The sequence below is a fragment of the Osmia lignaria genome, chromosome 2 (genome assembly GCF_051020975.1).
Source record: "Osmia lignaria lignaria isolate PbOS001 chromosome 2, iyOsmLign1, whole genome shotgun sequence".
Taxonomy (NCBI): Eukaryota; Metazoa; Arthropoda; class Insecta; order Hymenoptera; family Megachilidae; genus Osmia; species Osmia lignaria.
Window position 1 is genome coordinate 10,132,707 of NC_135033.1, and position 20,044 is coordinate 10,152,750.

The following is a 20,044-nucleotide window of genomic DNA, read 5'->3' on the forward strand; positions in this document are numbered from 1 at the left end:
AGTAATGTTTATGACAAAATTAAAAAACTAGTGAGCAACATGGTTAGTACCTGTAGGCTGCCACTAGATGGCTGCGGAATTCTTGTTTCCGGTAAGTGCACGTGTTCTAATTGTCAAATTTAACGTTTTAATTATAGTGTGATGGTATTATTTTAACTATATGCAGATTGTAGGATATTTTATTTATTTCAATAGCGTATGAGCATTTTTAATTGCTTGGAAAAAAAGAAGTTTTTTGATTCGTTAGTTTCGTTAGTTTCTCCGTTCCCCGTTAGATAACGGAACAGGTACTGTTTGCAAATTGCACATTTCTAAGTTTAAAAATGAAAATTAAGTGTTGAAAACTCAATGTATAAGTGTTTAATTTAAATAACTGAGCTTTGTGCTAGTATGGGTATGTGCATTTTATTAGAGGTACGTATATGAGGACTTTCAAATATGTAACTCAAAAATGTGTGACGCTAATGATTTATCGTATGTTTTTATAAATATTTTCAACACAATAGTATTATTATAAGGTGGGTTTTCAAATTAAGATTATAGACATAATTTATATATATAAATAAAAGTACATGAGTTTGTTCTTTATCAACACTGCTATTACAGCACTTACAAACGAGGCCTCTTGGTCTAGGGGTATGATTCCTGCTTTGGGTGCAGGAGGTCCCGGGTTCAAATCCCGGAGGGGCCCGATCTTTTTACTTATGAAACACATTTTCACATTTTTTCTATTACATATAGAACATTTTGTTACTTACATCTATTTCATCTCATTCAACTTTTTCATTCAAAACGAATTTGCTAAAATGTCGACAATACGTAATCAAAGTATAAATAGCTTATTATTTTTAAAGGAATGTGCTTTCATATACATAGTAATATTGATATTTAAATTTATAGTTCCTGAAGTATTAATTTGCCCGATGCTATTTTAATGTTACACATTTATTAATAACCTAAAGCATTCATTACGTTTACAGAATGAAATGTGTTAAAAATATCAAAAACCTTCTCGCGTAATAATAAATACAAATATAACAGTAGTATTGTCCTTAAGAATTCGGATAATCAATTTAAAAAAATTAATAACGTATGTTAACAAAGTAGTACTGATAAACTAATCGGCTGTTCTAAGCAATCCAGTTCAAATTACGCGCGGTATATTTTCCTACTCCCGAGAAAGTTAAGATGGCGTCGGTGAGCCTAGTGCGCATGCACGAGTTCCTCAATGGTCGGGCAAAAACACAGCTGGTCTATGATCTCCGAAGCAAGCTGACGGTCGAACGTTATCAATGTGATTTTCGTGAAATTCTTGCCGATCTACCGGTCAGATCGTGAGGTCAAGGCGGACGTGTGCGAAAATTCGTTTAGTGCTCTGCTCTTAGTGTTAGTGAGTGTGTTTAGATGTATGCAAAACTCGTTAATCGCGGTGTCACCACGAGGATTTTTCACTGCCCTGGATACAAAGGAGTTTCGTGAGGTGCTTCAAGCGTCCTTTCGGTAAGTTTACGACAGCATCTATTTAAGCATTCGTTGCATCTCGCTCTCTCGTATCGTGTACGTTAGAAAACATTCAACTTATTCGCAAAGTCAAGTGACCTTTTTCGAATCCTCCTGAAACAAACGTCTACATTTCGTGTCCGTGAAATTACCTACACTTCTACTTTTCAAGATCAGAATTCAAAACGAAAAACACGAATCTCTAGACGCTTCTCCGAGCGACGAATGTTTCATGCTATTCGCGTACACGGCGTATATTTTTCAAGCGAAGAAAAAAAAAACTCCCCGGAAGTGTGTTGTGCAGCATCTTCAGAAATAGGTCAGAAGAAACTTTTCGTAATCCGGTTGCGAGATTCCGTACAGGTATCGCCTGTTGAGAAAGAGATTCTTATCGTTCGTTATCTTTTGTTGTCTCCTCCTGCATACGAAACCCCTCGAACTCGAGTGAACCGCGTTTTGTTATCTCGCGCACGGTTCTCCCTTAGATTTATATCTTCTTTACGCAGTGTGTGCGTTTGCACGTATTTGTGGTAAACACAGGGAACGGAAACTCTCCCATGTCACAGCCATCCTCGAGACAAGAGAGAGGTAGACCTATGTTCACAAAATTCGAATGTTTTCGCACGTCAACGGTATCTCGTTCGCCTCTCTCCTGTTGTTTACACGCAAAAACACAGCTGTGCCGTAATTCCACATGGATAAGATTATCGTAGTACTGTCGTTATCTATACATCGAGGTCTTGAACCTCGGCGTCTGTAAGACTATTTTTACATCCGCTCCGTTCTCTGTCACCGCGACGGATTACCGGGTAAGAGGAATCCGGCTGTATCGTCGGTCGTCTGGTACAGTCCTTAGGACTCTGACCTTGCCCTATGCGAAACGATATCCAAGGCGTTCAACGGTGCTTTTAATCGGTCTACCAATTAACGAACTGACAACTCGGTGTGGCGGCTTAATTAGTTGACTAGTACCAGGCCGGTTAACCGTTGCGTCCTGCTATTGTTAAAAACGCGAGCCATCTTTTCTCTTTGTCGTGCTTCACAATTTTACAATTTACCTATCCCAATTTTTTTAATATCATTCAAGGGAGATGAAACATAGAGAAAAAACCAAGTTTTTCTATATGTATGAATCGGTATAGAATAATCTAGAATTTCCGGATCCTAACCTCAAAATTCAAATTTCGCGGGAAACGTGTATCCTCAGTGCCAGTGTTATTATTAAATTAGAAGAGTTTTTGTAAATTAGAAGAGTTGTAGCGTCATATTCTATACATTTTCAATGTTACTGAGGTTTTTCAATGTATTTTTTGTAATTAACGGTAGGGTAACGGCGTCTTCCGTCGGCCACGCTGCGACAAAGTGCAGTGCCCCTTCGCATATGGGAAGGTAGCATATGATCGTCGATATTAGGAACAAAGGATGTCGCGTTCTTTTTCGAGAGGTTAATTTTCAGCAGCCAGCTGTTATCATTCGATACGATACCAGTAACCTGTCGTTAAAAACGCGTGTCCGTTCAACGTGCAAGGTTGAGGTTCAGGTTTCACGGTGCGTCAGCTCATGAATCCTGTAGATGAAATGCAGGGAGATTTTATTCGCAACGGTCCGTCATGGTTCTAGTAACACGGAAAAGGGAGAAGGTCAAGTTCTTCCGTTTCCGGCGAATAGTAAGCGGTCGCTACTATTGGCGCGAATCGGTCGGTAACAAAATATAATTTAGAAAGAAAAATTGCGATTTTAGGTCTGAGAAAATTTATCAGAAACTTCTATTAATTCCACGGTGTACGTGCATCGTGGGAAGACGTCGCCTCGACTTGCGATTTAGCAATCAAACTCGTCGAAACTTTCGACGTCTCTGACACCATTGAAACTGAAAGTCACGTATACCTATGCCTGAACAATTCTTTCATTATCGTGTCGTGTATTTCTTCATTATGTAATGTATTTTCGTAAAGAGTGTGCAGAGACACTTGTTTCGCCAAGCTAATAAAGCAGACTTGGGAATTTTTCTCTTTGTGATATATGTACAATATCAATCATAGTGTCCGTTCGTTTAGTGAAAAAGCACTGACTTGGATAAATCTAATTATGTAATAAAAGCGTCAAAATAATTAACATAATCATCTGATAAAAGTTTTAGAATATTCAATAATTTATTTGAAATTACAAAATACACTAGACGAACGGACACTATGATTGATATTGTACAGCACCGAGCAATGTAGCCTTCCCTAGGGAAAAATCCTACTAATAATAATAAGTATAAATGTTATAATATTTAAAATTACAAAATTATGTTAACTTTTTCTAAATTAATATCTTCAGAATTAGGATTTTGAAAATTCTTTCTTTCCGCCATATTCCCAAGGGAAGGCTACATTGCTCGGCGCTGTACATACTGTATAAAGGTTCGCGGTATTTATGAAAGGGAATAGAAGAAACGACTAAGCTAATTCCAGTGTGGTGCGTGGTCAGCATTAATCGAGTCAAGCTCGAAATACCGCCATTGTCATTGTATTTGCGATGACTTTCACGACAGGCCGTTATGCTCGAGAAAATTAGACGTAGCTCTTATTTTTTTAACGCTCAGTTTGATGGTCATACGACGTCGCTTTCGCAGAAGTAACAATTGTTAATTGACTGATTGCAATATTTAATCAAAAAAAATATCAAAACTAAAGTTGTCTCGACAAAACGAAACTTTGTCAATATTATTAAAAAATAATTCTCGTTTCATAAGCATGGCTTCTCGAAGCTTTCAACGATTGCTGAACGATACAAATTAATCAGTGTATCAGTATGATGACGATGCAAACATGGCCTCGTTGTGTTTCAGAGATAGCGAGAATTTGACCTGGTTCTCGTGTTGAAAAATTGAGGATAGTAGATTGTCATACGTGGTATGTAAAGAAAGTAATGAGATTGACTTCTTCAAAATTCTCATTGTTAACTTCCCTCCAGGATCTCGCCTTGTTGCATATCAAATGGCCGATTGGGAAACATGTACATTGATTATAACCCGATTTCGTGACACAAAAGTGTTACAATATAATGCTTATACGTTGCGATAAATTTTTAAAATTAATATCATGTTTTATAATCAATGAAAATTTCTAACAATCAATCGTGAGGGAGCAATTGTCCAGCGGTATTGATCAAAGTAGAACCAATAAAGACACAACCATTTTATTATTGGTATCGATTCACTTCGAATAATATTTGTATCTAGAACGTTCGTTTTGAAAGGACAGGATAACCGTTCGTATGTTACGCGTCCGCCTCCTTTCACAAAACGTTCGAACGCCTACTCGCCTTCAGGATAATCCATCTTCCCGTGAAAAAACGATCGCCAGGGATCAACGTCGGTATAGAGAAAGAATTTCAAGGGCTTCGTTCTTTTACGGGAAACTTTTCCTTTCACAAAGCCGCGTTTCGATCGACCACTAAGAAATAGTGATTTCCGTGCTGGACACTGATTGCACCTGTAACATCAACAAGAAACCATAGAGTAATTTGAGTCTGGCTTAAAAAAAAATGGAAAAAATCGGTAGAAATGTTGTTTGCTAATCAATAGAATGTTAGAATCCTAGGATGTTACTAGCCGCCATTTTCATAGTTTAATTATGATTTAATTCTGGTTCTGATTAGCAATTAATCAATGATTACATCCCACAATCCCGACGTAATGCTTCGAAAATTCAATATCCGTTTACTGATCAGCGTTGCCACTGGAAAAGCTGCAACTCAATTTCCCAGGTAATATACCTGAAATTTCCCCGCGAATATCAGATCGCGAAAGCAGTTTTGCTAATTATAATTCCTCCGGATAGTTTGCTTCAATTATCGTAAACAATTTCATCGTAGTTTGCAAAAATCGATTTGCATGTCGGTGCACTCCTCGGATGCAGTTTCCCATCGCTGCATTCAAAATACGAAATTACCGTATTTGGAGTTGGTTCTCTTCTATCAGTTCAGAATTATCAACAAAAGAATCAGAGTCATGAATTTGGTGATTGAAATAAATGTTTATCGAGTACTGAATACTTGCTTCACGGACGACTACACTTCGCGTTATATTCCTTAGAATAGAATAAACGATTTCAGGCAAAGCTACGCCTAAAAATATTCTATAGGCGTATATTTAACACCCGATTGCACCGGGGCTATTCATGCTCTTCCACTGTCGTTCGCTGCTGTGCCAGGCAAAGAAATCAGTTATTCACCAAGGAATATTTATTACGAGTCGACGATGGTGAATTGTGTGCTGGTACCTTCCTAGTTTTAGTACTAGAACAATTTCCTTTATGGCTGGAAAGAAATTTTATGGAGTGTTTCCAAGTTGGGCAAAACAAACCATTCGAAGAACAATAAAATTCTCTTTGTTTGGAAAAGATAAAGAAAATTTGTAGGAACAGAAGGCACGGTAAATTCAGGTATTAATATGTTAATGGAAAATTTCATGTGCACACTATTTTGTAAGCAGCACCAGTTGTTCCACCGTTAACAAAGCAACAAAAATTCTCCGCGACACAGGAAACGTTTGTCTTCTGTCAGCCCGCGGTAATTGTTATCCATCGACGTGTTCTTTGCTTGGGAAAAATTCCAGATAAATTGCTCGGCAATCGTACGGAAACATTCCTGTTCCAGATCCACGCATGTAGCTATCCGCTGGAAGCATTATAAGCCGTTGCATCATGCTCCACGATATCCACCTAAGCTTCATATCCTAGCCTCGATTCGGATAATTAGTTCTGATTAACCAGAAAACAATCTGAACTAGGTCTAACTTCTCTTTTGTGTCTTTGAACGATTCGGATCGGTTCGTTATTATTTCTTACACGAACAGACAGTGTTAATATTTATTTCGAGATAAGGATCAGGTGTGAATCTTCTTAATTACTATTTTAAATTTGAATATTTTCTCGCGCTTCTGTATTTGAAAAATGACACGAGAAATATTTCAAAATTAATTAAAACTCTATGGTGTATTCTGGTTGAAAAAGGAATCTGGTATTTAAAGCTCCTTTGTTCCAGATGTCATCGCAATATTATTCTCAAAGAGATGTCCGAAACAGTTACCACTGAATGTTGTTCAAATGACATGACCACCTGTCGTATTTACCTGTTACGGTGGTATGTACGCGTGCTATGTAACACGCACGCGGCGAAAGTACAAGTTCGCCATAATTGCCGATTTCCCCATTCCATCGTGAAAGGAGGCTAAGGTCGATCGGTTATTGAATCGATCCAGGAGAGTGTCCCGTAATTTTCTTTTCACGATTCTTCGTAAACCAGCACCGTTTGCGTAACAGCTGACGCTTTCGGATCGTCATCATACCAGACGACCATTCGTTCGCGTCCAAAGATTTCATTAGCTTCTGAATTGATTACAACTGTTAGCGTTCTGTGATTTCTCGTTCTTAGAAAGAACCTTATCGTTTCTGAGAAAGTCTGATAGACACAAAGAAGGTCAGTCAAAAATACTCTTCTTTGTTTAGCGTTTATCGGGTCTTCAAAGAGGATGGTACAAAATCCATATTTAAACAGCTGGAAATCACTTTCACAGGTCAGTTTTTAATCTATTAATCTTTAATCGTGCGACTATTATATGAGAGTTAATTATTAAATATTATACAATTTAGTATGTAACTGATAAGTACAAATAAACAGAGTAATTCAAATTTTCCCGCGTGGGCGTTTAGTCGCAAGTGGTGGTCCGCCATAGGTCTATATATATGAGGCCTCCTCCCACCCATCGTCATTCTCCTCGGCGGCGCCGAAGGGGAAGGACGGGCGCCCAGGAGATCACCATTTTTCCTGGGAAAGCCTGATCTACTTTCGGTGGATCTGTAGGGATTTAGGGCTTAATTAATTAAAATTAGGGTTCGTATTCTTCTCGTGTCGCTAATCTCTTGGTAAAAACTTCGGTTCCACGCGAAGAACCTCGTAAACGAATAGAAAACTCACGATGACGGTATTTAAAGTCGATCAGCAGTTCTGTTAGTGAAAGTTCACCGGTTACCGTAATCTCGTGTTTTCTCTTGGCAATCGAATGCACGTAGGTCGAGGTTGAGGATAATTTATCGAGACTCGGTAGGTTAACGATGCGAGAATCGATATGCCCAGAACAGAAGGGAAATAATGATAGAAAAATCAGAATTGGAAAATTGCTGTTGCTTGTCGCTTGCCCTATTTTCAACCCATAATCGTTTATACATACACGCTAACTTTCCGTACATTTGCCGGGATGGTGGCAATAAAATGGTAACTGGTAACCGTGGAATGGGCTCAGAATGAACGAACAGCTAATGTGGTCGTCATTAAGCGAGATATATTACGGTACCATTGGTAAGAATAACAGTGACATAATTTAAGAGCATTTGCTGCGAATTTAAAGGAAATTGATGAACCCATAGAGAAGCTTAGAATATTGAAAATAAAAAAAAAAAAAAAAAAGGAAATTCTATGGTACTATTAATTACAATTAAAATACAATTTCGTATCGAAGCAATGAAAATAAATTATTTTTCCAAAGCATTTCAATCTAGAAGATATACAATGTTTCATGTTTGCCAATCCTCTGTAAAAATAAAAATTAGGTCAAAGCAACATTCATTGCATAATCTCCATTTCTTCACTCTTGAGTGATACGTCAGTTTCTAAGGAGATCTGATTCACATCTACCCAGTTATGAATTATATTATCGCACACATAAGAATACGTCTAATAGAAACATCTATTTAGTTATCATAGAAAGTAACTGATTAGATTCATTTAATTTATGAAATTTTTCATTGATCATTACGTTCCTCTGGAAGACTATTTACGTGGGCACACGTATGGTTACACAGTCAAAATAAGCAATGGTTGATCACATTCCATCAAAGCTTCTTTTTTTTTTTCAATCGACCTATGAAGGAGAAATGTCGTTTGTCCGGCAGGGTGGTATGTCGTTTTAAAAATAAGTCGAGCCGTCGTGAAAGAAAAAGATTCAAAAGGCCTCCCACGTAACAGTACCAACAAGAATCTCAGCTTCTCTATTGTATACACACGTGTGAGGTACGTGGTACCCACGCATCGTTACGACCTCCTATCTCCTTCGAACGTAGCAACTTTTTTTCAATCTCCTAAAGTCATTATTTTTAACCCTTTAATCACACCCTGTATCCTGTAAACTAAGGTTGCTCGGTAAGCTAGACTAGTGTAATCACAGAATGTACCGCTTTATTAAATTTTTCATTAAGGTATATTTTTCAATCGAAACAGCATGGCTTGATCACTAATATTCGATGTAGATAGATCACAGTTTTAGTTAATTGGAGCAAGGCAGAGATGTTTCAAAGTGATTAATTCGAACAGTTTGCGGATGGTGTGGTAAAATATTGATCGTTTCCGATGAATCTGCTAGCGAAGCGATAGATAAGCCTTTATGTGCTTTCATTGTTTACGATTTTCCACGAACCAGCCTTTAATACAAGACATTTATTTGTATTCAAACGCGAACGGGCATTTATCTCCTTACAATAGAAGAAATGGATTACAGTAATTAACGAGGACAAAGGGAGGTTGAAATTATTGGTGCTATATCGAAGGGCTGTTAACGATCAGAGTTTTCTATTTTCTATTGATTTTATTTTAATTGGTTTTAATTATGTTAACAAACTAATAAATCAATAGTATCAGCTTATGAGCGAGGTTACGTTTTATCGGAGTAATTTATAGAAAACCCGATGAACTTTCACGCGGTGGTTAATTACTTCAGTCTGTCGATAAACTGAACTTCATTAACAAAGTTTTATCCGTAATCTGTAGGAATGAAATAAGTAAACCTTCTCGATTCATGGAAAATAGTAACGAAAGCTTTGTCTTTCCGCGAAATGTTTACCGAGGTTACAGCTTCGTAGGCGTGAAAGTTGTTGTCAATTAAGGATTCTCGTGCTAATGAAAACGTAATACCAGTTCTACGCTGTTAGCGCGAACGACTTAAGAATTAATTAGAAATTTTCATTCACGATATAAATAAAGTATTATTCTATATGGGCGTTACATACGCTGCATTATTCAATACCTTCGATGCAATTCAAATTTTTCCGTGTCAACGCTTATACGCATGCGCTGAGGAGCGATAACCTATATATATGGGAATATCTTTTCTACGTCCTCATTCTCTTCGGGACCGCCGAAGGGAAGGGATGGGACCTCTCAGGAGGGGGCAATCCCATTTTCTTTGGAGAAGACTATCATGCTCGGTACTGTACATTCTAAAGAAATGAAATACAAGTGTTATCTTTTTATTCCAAACTATTGAACTGTTATCAATTGTTATCAGGCAACATAAAAAACATCTGTTTCTTTGTATCGAAAACATGTTTTTCGTGTTTGATAGAAGACAAAAGCATTTGTATAAATGTTATTAAACGAATACTTTGTTACAAACTCTGTTTTACATAATACTGTAAATTATTCGGTAATAAAATTAAGTAGCGTTATGATCCATGTTATAATTGGGAGAAAGAAAAAAAATTATTTGCCAATCGTGTTTGTATCCGGTGATGGGTAGCCAACTACGTAAATGAAAACAGTATTTTCGTTGAATTGACGTCGGATACGATAAGCCGGTTGTGGCAGTGTTCGAACACCGGCTATAAAGCATTATAAGGTTGGCAGAGCGAGCCGCATAATTTCGCCTGGCACCGCGAGACATTGCGATCAGGAATTAGCATTGTACAGAGCGAGTTTTGGCACCGGTCCAAAGGCACCGAAAACCCTTGATGGGGTGCACCTACCAGTGAAGGAAGCCGAATAAAAAGTTTGATATCGCGTTATCAAACCTCCAGCTGGGTAGGGTTTGGTACACTTACAATTATTAAGTGTACGCAAGAGCACTCTGCTCCCTTTTTATAATGCTAATTTGAAGTAGAGGCTAATGAACTATGAACGGGAATTTTGCCGAGGACCGAGATAAATATTTTTTCTTTTATTCCTTTATGCCTAGCTGCGAATCATCGACCTCGTCATCGTGTCAGACGAAAGCGATTCAATGATCGCTTTACAGTTATTTCCTTCGCTTATTTCGGTAGGTCCGTGTTGCTCACCTTAAGGAACGCGTTCCCCGGATTCATTTGCTATGAATCAGGTATCCGGATGCGATGTTTCAAGCAACCACTTGAAATTATGGAACGTACCGAAGGTTTTACCAGCGTCCAACTGGTGACTGATTAGGTGCATCTGTTGAACAGATGAGATGAAACTAATCATTAATTTTTATAATTCAAAAAATTAATGGAGCGTATCCTGTTCTACGTTCCTATTCTAATTCCAGATCAGTAGTTTGTAAAAGTTAACGAGATTAATGCGTGGACGAAGTTGATTGCGCCATGGTTTTTATCGCACGGCTAACGATCGTGGAAAGAACCGAACGAGATTTTCCTCTGTGCTCCATTAATTAATCTCCTTTTTTGTCCTCTCTCTCTCTTCGTATCGACTGTAACAAGTCACGTTGTCGATATGTTGTAAAAAAAAAAAAGAGAAGAAAAAACGCGATTGTTTCCCAGCTCTTTCGCGTTCAGCTCCTATTGTAATTTTCTTCGATAGCTCTGTTGTTTTGTCGTCGACCGTGAAAAAGCATCGAGCGAGAACAATCGTACACAATTCGTGTAGCAATTCGTGACTTCTAAATAATAGAAGTATCGCTGATTTATTTAGGGTAATGTCCTGTGTAATTAACCCTCGCGGACGGCGGACCATGGAGAGAGACCACACTCGGCCGTTTAAGGGTTAAATTTTATAAATTGAAAACGTTTCGCTATACATTGCGATTGGAGTAATCAAATTTTCATTCGACAAGCAACAATTGTCGATCGTTACGGAAACATTAGGGAGACCTTTATCCAATTTCAATAGACTTGAATTATAGCTGTTTTCCCGTTCAAAGGCAATCTAAGCAGCTTAAACTGCTCGAGATTCAACCCGAACAGAACGGATCCGCCTTTTCTCGCAAAAGTCGAACGGTTCTTTTGTCGTCTTCCTACCTGTGCTCGATTCGCAAATTCACCAGAATACCTTGCTATTCCTTCCAGAAAAGCGAGAGAGATTTCTGAAGATTTCACAGCTTACCTTTAGAATCTTTCAGTTATGCAAAATTATATAGCTATCAAATTTGGAATTAATAATATTCTAAAGGGGTAGCATTGGAAAATTCTATGATACCTTTGAAAAATATTCGGAATTTAAAAAGAAACCTATAAAAACTTTGAACGACGTAGGATAAGCGTCGGGATTCATTGAAATCATTGGATCTTGTTCACATCCGTCGCGGCTGATCCACATTAGCAACGAGAACGGTTCTTGTTCAGCCGCTAATGAAGAGATTTCAGTAACCCGTGTAATTGTGAGACACTCGGGTACGAGTTTCTCAAGGAAACGATTTATATTTAGAGAGGCATCGAGCGAATCGTTCGCTCATTCCTGAACACAACGATTCAGTTCATGTACATTAAACACTCGGACGGTGGTTTAATTAGTCGTAAAAGTAGCATGGAAATCCTTCGTAGACATTCGTAAGTGATAATCTTTCGAATATGAAAATAATTGTACGAAAAATTATGTTTGGAAGTTAGAAATTTGATTTAATTAACAATTAGAACCATTTATACTTTCCGCTCTTGCGTAATTAAATGTTGGCCTGATTATGGTCGTCGCGTTAAAGGAAACTATTCGTGAAAAGTGTCTTAACGAGATTATCTTCTAGGATTATCCAAGTATTCAGAAGAATCGGATAAAAGTTATTTCCCGTAAATAGTTCCTCGTTTGACACGTTTATGTAACTAAAATGATTGTCGTTCGCGATGTCTCACGGATTTTCGCTGACGTTTCGTACTTCCTTACACGATTCAATGTCACGTTGCTCGTCTTCGTTATATCATCAAATTGAATTATTATATTACGGTCGCTTACGTTCACTTGATCCTTTGATGTTTGCGCAAAAATTACCTTCTCTTAGCGGGACGAAGAATAATGATTTGATGTATATTTATAGAATTTTGAAATTTTACCAAATTTGCAACACTTCTTTGGAACAAGAAGAATTTCAAATGAAACGAGATGAAATTCCATAGAAAGAAAGAAAATTGTTTAAACCTACTTTACATCTTCCTACCATATGTAAATGATTTAAAATTTTTATTTATGCATTTCTCGCTCTGAAATATAATATTGACATATGTACGATATTATATTTCATACAATATAAAACGGGGGCAAATTCAATGGAGAAACCCTGTTATAATGCAAATGGTTAAATATAAATTAACCGTGCAATCAACTGCGGGTCAACTGATTTCTATGCGACGGTTTTATAGCTAGTCATTAATATTAATAATGTTGCATCTGTGTACCTTCAAAAAGGTGCATATATACGATCATAATGATTTATCGAGGATCAATAAATGTCTTATGACCCAGGTAGAGTAGGTGCTCGGTAATTCCCTTTATTTGGGTCTCCGGTGTTTCAAACAGGGAATTAGCGAGTTCCAACCGTACAGGTACATTAGGTAATCTATATGAACCCAGCAGGTCGTCGCATTACATTTTTCTGCAGTACCGTATTGCGATATATTATCGCGGTGCCAAAAGTTTCCGGCCTGGTCGATGTACATATACCGGGTGTCCCGTTACGAGCCACGTCTCATTCTCGATGTTACCCATTGTTTAGCCTCGAGCTGACGAAAGTTTGCCGAACTTTTCTCAGACTATGCCGTTGTTCGTGATTCGCGTAATTAAGCAAGTTTTCTGTTCTTCATCGGCCAATTATCATCACTGACGTTTGTTCGATTCGTTCGCGTGTTATTCGTTTTTGCTGAGAATTTTTACATAACATTAATTGTATGAAATTTCAAATTCAGATCTTTTTTTTTTTTTTTTAGAGAAAGGAGGCCTCGTTACTCGAGTGTAAAATTTTAGTCTGTAATTAAAAATTATGCTAATTTATGGATTCTTATGGAAATTTAAGCGGCGCCCGTGTATGGTAATGAACCTGTCTAGTTACGTAACTTAAAGTAATAAAATTTGAAAATTTCTGAAATTTCGTGATAGAAACTCGTTTGTATTTTCAGTGATATAGAGGGTGACTATATTTGAGGATAGCATTGAAAGGGTTAATAACGTTTGATCGAACGTGTCTTGAGATGGTTCGAATCCCATCGCTAGCAGTGACCGTTCATCGTTACACGTGTAGATCGAATGGTTCCTCGCGTGCTGGAAGGTCTTCAAGTTGGTAGCGATGGGTTGGGCACTAGGTCAGCCTTTCGGTCGGCCGCGAACCGCACGATATCCTACCGCAACGCCGTATTTCAACTTCTCGCCGAATCCGAGCACACTTTTCCAGCCTGCACTCGCACGATATCCTACCGGCAATGGGAATAACGGATCGAAGGTCAGGAACTGGGTTACAGGGAAAAATGCGACGAGTCTCTACCTTTAATTCATAGTCACTTTGCTCCATCAATCAAGACCGTGAACCGTTCATTGCGGTGATTGCTTTATTTTTAATAGAGGTTGCCTTCCATTCGTTTCTAAGTCATTAGCAATGGGGTTCTTAGAATCTTAGAATTTTATTATTAGAATTTTAGAATTTTAGAATCTTAGAATTTTAGAATCTTAGAATCTTAGAATCTTAGAATTTTATTATTAGAATTTTAGAATCTCAGAATACGTATTAAAATATTAGGATATTAGAATTTCAAAATTTTAAAAATGTATCGACCACTAATAAGCAGTCTTATGAAAATAAGGCAATATGATTGGTCGCGCCCCACCCCAGCCCGCGCGTATTTTCGGTCGCGACGTATGATTGGTCGAAGCGGTCGCGTGTACCAATTAGGCTGGTATAAAAGTAGGGGGTTACTCGATGTGTGCGTACTACCCCGTCTTCCCCTGTGCCGTTCGGCATGACTTCTCGTGAGCGGAGGACAGTACAATTTTAGAATCTTAGGAGGCTGATGAGGTCAATCCATATTTCTGGGTATCCATAATTAAATATTCTCGAAAGAAACACGGGTTCGTCTAAAGCTTCCAGAAGAATCTCGTCGAGCCAATATAATTGGCGAACGATGAATCGAGACTGTTCGAAAATCAACACATCGAACGGTACAATAAAAAAGGATCTCTGTTGAATTTAACGGTGCTCCGACTGGGCCAGCTGAAAGTGTTTCTAAAACGAGACTGAACATGGCTCCCGTTAACAGCTTTATTCCTTTCTATACATTTTCTCATCAGCGCAAATATTCGCAACATAACTGTACCGGACGCGTTTACTCGACAATCTGTTCTTCTTCTTTTTCACGTTTATTCGCAATCTGTACAAACCAATAACAGGCGAATGTTATATTCTAGAGATAATTCGTTCGATGACTCATATACACAATCAAGTCATACATTGACGTATGTACTAGACTGTTGTATATCAGACCAGTCCAAGACATAAGCAGTCTGATACAATTTGATGACATAAAAGTATCATAAAATATCGCTTACGATATATCAGTTTGAAGTTTCAAGTTTCACGATAATTATTACATAAATATTTCCTTAAGAATGTTAATATAAAACGGCTGATTACCAGTTTCAACAAATAATGACGTAATTATTTGACGCAACATCGTTAAGTATGATTTTTATTCTCAAATTTATAAACTGTAGTTTCAGTTTAGAAACAATGTTTCACACTTCTCATAGAGCCTTTTAAACATTAACCAGCAGACCTGACCGGAAGTCGATGAAACGTCAACAGCTGATGCAGTTTCAGCCAAGGCAGCCACTGTGCTTCCTATACCTGACTTTGAATTCGTTAGCTGTCTATACTGCGCAACATAGCCTCCTTCAATTTTTCATTAGTACGAAATCAAGGTCGCGGGTGATCGATCATCTGTAAAAAAACGTGTTCCACGTGTCTTGTTGGCTGATAAAACCGATGGTCGTCGTTTAAAGAACCCGGTTATTTCATGTAAATTATTCCCTTTCACACCTAAAATAATGGAGAAAATTAGAATAATTAATTCGCAATTCAGTTAATTATTGGGGGGATAATTTTACGAACTTTTAAAATTTCTGTACATTTCTTTTTCGGCCTCGATTCTCAGTCATTAAAAAAAATGATTTATCATTAATTACGTAAATTCTCCGAATTTATTGAGAAATAGTTAAAATTTCTCCCGAGATTGTAAAAGAAGACACTCGTGACGCTGTTCACTGTCGAGAAAGTGTCCTTGTGCAACCAATTGATTTTTAAACAACTACATAAGTGTCCTACTAGCTAGATGATACTTCTATCCAATTTACCCAGAAATTCCTTGATGCAACATACGGGACGTTGGAGAAAGATATCTATATTAATTTTATTATTTTACATCAACGTATATCAACCTCCCCTCTGATAGATATATTTCTAGATCTATTTTCGTCTCTTCGCAACCTTTAAAAACTAGGCACGAAGTTGAAAAAAGTACTTTTATAGCCGCGTACGTTGTAAAAACTTTTCGATGGATCTTGATATAGAAAGACACGTGGCAGATTCGCGATTGTGCCAAAAATGGCGATCGGGGCGGGTCGATCACGAAAATAAATCAGGGTCGATTAACGCAGAAAACGAGCGGCCAAAACGATTAGTTGCGGAAGTTGGACCGATCCGGAGTTCGTCGGTTTAGGAACTTTAATTGGCGTCGAATTAATCGATGCGACGTCGACAGGACCGAGTCGCGAGGCATTTACATACCTCGATAATTACGCGAGTTTAATCGAAATGTTTGTTACTTTCGCGACAAAAAAAATTTCTTCCTTCCTAGCATCGTCCTACCCCGTTGGCATCCTCGGGTGCAATGACAATGCATCGGATGGGACTCCCTATATATACCCCTATGGCGGACCACCGCGTCTCTTTTGTCTTGTAACAATTCCTGTTGTTTTACAATGGAATTCACCTCGAGTTAGCTGGAAACTACATGCTAGACAGGCGCAACTGAGCAGATACAGTTATCCGTGACTCTTTCTAACGAAGATGACAGAGTTTCTACTTACTCGCGGCTCGCTCGCCTTGCTGAACGGCCCTGACCTTACGGAAGCAGGTTCGTTGAACCGTTCAATATAGAGATGTCAATTGATCTCACGATTGCATCAAACGTAGTCGACACGCGGATTCGCTTTTTCAATGGCTCGTACACAGGTTTCGTCGTCCCGGTAGAAGTGAACGAAACGAATTACACCACCGCTTTCACCGAAATCTGTTAGATTGCCGAGTCAATTCGACTCATTTACGATTTTATTGCTATATATATAGAAAAATGCTATATATATGTTTTTTTTAAAACATATGTTGGTTTTTAATAGAATTATGAAATGTATACAAATACTAATTCCTTCCCCTCCAACTCCTTAGTTCCAAAAATCCATATATGCTATACCTATTTTGACGGATCTATTTAGTGTTGATTACCAACTGGAAATTTTTATTTCACTCACTGTTTAGAGTGAATTAACGGGGTGGGTTTGAATAATTTTATTTAACAATGAAACGTTTTGTGTTTTCAGGCAGCGGAAGCACGAGGCGAAAAATGTGGTGTTGGAAGCGGTAATTCGGCGAACTGGTTAGAAAGGAAGCCGAGGGAGGAAAGGAAGCGGTAGGTAAGGACGAGATGGCGTCTACAAGCGGGCACAAGAGGAACGGCTCGAGTTCGAGCATGTTCGCCCACAAACGCACCGAGTCCGGCGGTGGTTTCATCGGCCACAAACGTTCCGAGAGCGGTCACAAGCGGGCCGAGAGCATATCCAGTGCCTTTGGCCACAAACGATCCGAGAGTGGTCACAAGAGGAACGAGAGCGGCGGTGGTTTCGGGCACAAAAGGTGAATTTTACACCGTGAACAGAATTTCTCGCCACTCGAGGAGGCTGTTCTTCGCGGACCAGGGAATTTGGTCCGCTCCTCTTTGTTCCCCACTTCGAATGGAACAAAGTTGAAAGCAGCGTTACTCGTCAATTTTCACGCTTACCAGAATATTCCCAGGACGTCTCGAAATTAATTGCATTAATAAAAATTGTCGAATTTTTCTTACGTACCCATTGCACTGATATTTTTCGAGAGATAATTCGAGTAAGACGGGGGAGGTTCCTGTTACCCTCCTAAGCAATACGATCCTTAAAGGGGTCTACGTGTAATGTTTAAATAGAGGTTCAACGTGTTTCAGAGGCTTCTACGATTCTTTTCCCTTTTCACCCTTATTCGTTAACAGAAGCACTGAAAATTACATTTGTCAGGCTGTAGAGATCTTCCTTTTACTGATACCATTATAGAAGAACCGTGCTATGTAATTTACTTTCCAGCAAATGAAACCCTCTTTCTTTCAGTTTCATTCCAAAACTCATTTCAAGTTACAACGCTTTTTCAAAATAAATCAAAGTTCCACTCGAGACAGAGGGAATAATTTCTAACGATAAGTACCGTGCGTTATGGTTCATGGTTTACATCTTTTGAGGCATCCTGTATAGGGCGTTTGGAACGAAGGGGTTAAATGGAACGTTGTCCACTGACCCTCCCGTTCTCACGTTTTTTTTTTTCAGGTCCGAGTCTGGCAGCAATTATCATGCCGGGCATCGAAGAAACGAAAGCATGTACGCGATGACGGGGCTTTACGCGGAGAGCACGGGGACAGCCACTGACGAAACTACGGACCCATTACAGGCTACCGGTAGCAGACTGACCCACGACACTGTGATCAGGTGTCACAGTAGAAATCCCAGTTCTGGCCTCGTGGATCATAGGTAAGAGACATTTCGATGCGCCATTGCCAAAAATCTCGGGCATTGTTGAAGAGGTGCATGAATTGCACGGTGATTCATGAATGATCGTTGTTGCGTCACACAGCTGATGATGAGTGAAATTAAACGGTGGAATAATTCATTGCTAACACTTTTTATTCTCCATTTTTTTTTACTATATAATTATTTGATTTAAAAATTTAAATAGTTAGCTTAACACCGCAGTTAATGGAGTGGATTACATTTAAAGCTATCGTTACACTTCTTGGTAGAGTAAACAATAAACCAACGAAAGGAAAGTGTTTCTTCGGAAGATTAATTAGCAAATGCAGCTGTTCTGCTTCGAGTAATCGGTTTTCCTTTGCTCTGTGAACTAATTTCTCACTTGTACGGAATCTGTCGCACACTTTCGACATATTTCACACCTCCTTATTATTATATAATATTATTATTTATGAAATTTCAACGATTGAAAGGGAAACCAGAGGTAATTATTTCTGGTTAAATATTCCTCGAGTTTATACCACCTTTTTTATACAATTAATGAATCTGAACTAATCTGGAAACAGTTTGAATGCAAAGGATCACGATGCCTTTTGTTCCTGGCAGAAAGCGAGAAAGCATACAAAGATTTACGATAGTACCCTCATTTCATTCAGTATTCGAGGATAGTACAAAGGCCCGTGATTATATTTCCACCACATTCGAAAGCATTTTCTTTCATCGAGTGTACGTTCGAGCTTTTAACCCTTTCACAATTTAGCAGCAGCCTCGGGCGACGCGTTTAGCTCGAAACTGTTTTATTTGCCTCGAATCAAATTCGTTATTGTATACAGAATAAATAAAAATAAAATCTTCGAATTTTAATAAAATTTTGTATTTAAAAAATGCAGTACATTTTAAGTTGAATCAATAAATGTAATGTTTCCGACAAAGCTATTCGTTCCGTTCCACTGCGAGAAGAGTTAAACAGTTTCTGCTCACTGAATCCGCTAAGTAGATTATGTAAAATAACGATTGTGAGTTACGTTAAACCAACTAACGCGAGCAAAACGTGATCATTCTTGGACGAAATAGAGAGAAATAGAAAAAGAGAAAGCCATTGTTGTCGAGTGACGAAAAATATTTCGGTGATCATCTTTATTACGAAATCAAAAATGTTTGCAGCACGCACCGTTCTCTTGCCAAATTTCCGTACAGAAATGGCGTACGAATGAGTCTCCCTTGAAAATTGCAATGTAATTCCCTTCTGAAATAGCAAACAGTGAAAGTACGACCGTGACACATTTATCGTGCACGAAATAGATTACAAACTCTTTTGTAATTGTTACTATCCGTTCAAACTTCTTCTTTGATCGCGAAATCGAGAATTTTGTAATCATTCGACGACTGTGATTGGGATTTTTAATACATGCCTCACCGGTGGCCTATTGTAGATATTAAACGTTTAACATTTGTGAAAATTTCTAATTAACACATTGTATGCACGCATTCATTGTGCGTCATTTGGCACGAGATATTCATGCTTCCCGTATCTTCTTCTTACACTTTTTCAGAGATTTTATCATCAAATGTCACAGCAGGAATCCAAGTGCTTCCATGGTGGACAGGTAAACACAGCACGAATCTCCTATCGTTTTTTGTAACTAACGGATAAAACAGCATCGATTGGAACAAAAATTTAATGTTTAATTTGTATCGTTTGTACTAACTCTAATTAATCAAATTATTTATAACA

General features: G+C 38.2%; 1 protein-coding gene and 1 non-coding gene across 2 annotated transcripts in view; both read left to right on the forward strand.

The window, feature by feature from the left end:
- The first annotated feature begins 619 nt into the window (after nucleotides 1-619).
- On the forward strand, nucleotides 620-691 carry TRNAP-UGG (transfer RNA proline (anticodon UGG)). The gene has a single exon. It is a non-coding gene; the product is annotated as a tRNA-Pro (tRNA).
- A 529-nt stretch (nucleotides 692-1,220) lies between these two features.
- The window catches only part of LOC117608428 (Organic anion transporting polypeptide 30B), a 54,167-nt gene continuing 35,343 nt past the window's right edge, over nucleotides 1,221-20,044 (forward strand). The window contains 4 exon segments of the mRNA XM_076692606.1: nucleotides 1,221-1,500; nucleotides 17,083-17,395; nucleotides 18,109-18,309; nucleotides 19,863-19,916. Of these exon segments, the coding sequence (XP_076548721.1) occupies nucleotides 17,187-17,395; nucleotides 18,109-18,309; nucleotides 19,863-19,916 (464 nt within the window). The 5' untranslated portion in view covers nucleotides 1,221-1,500; nucleotides 17,083-17,186.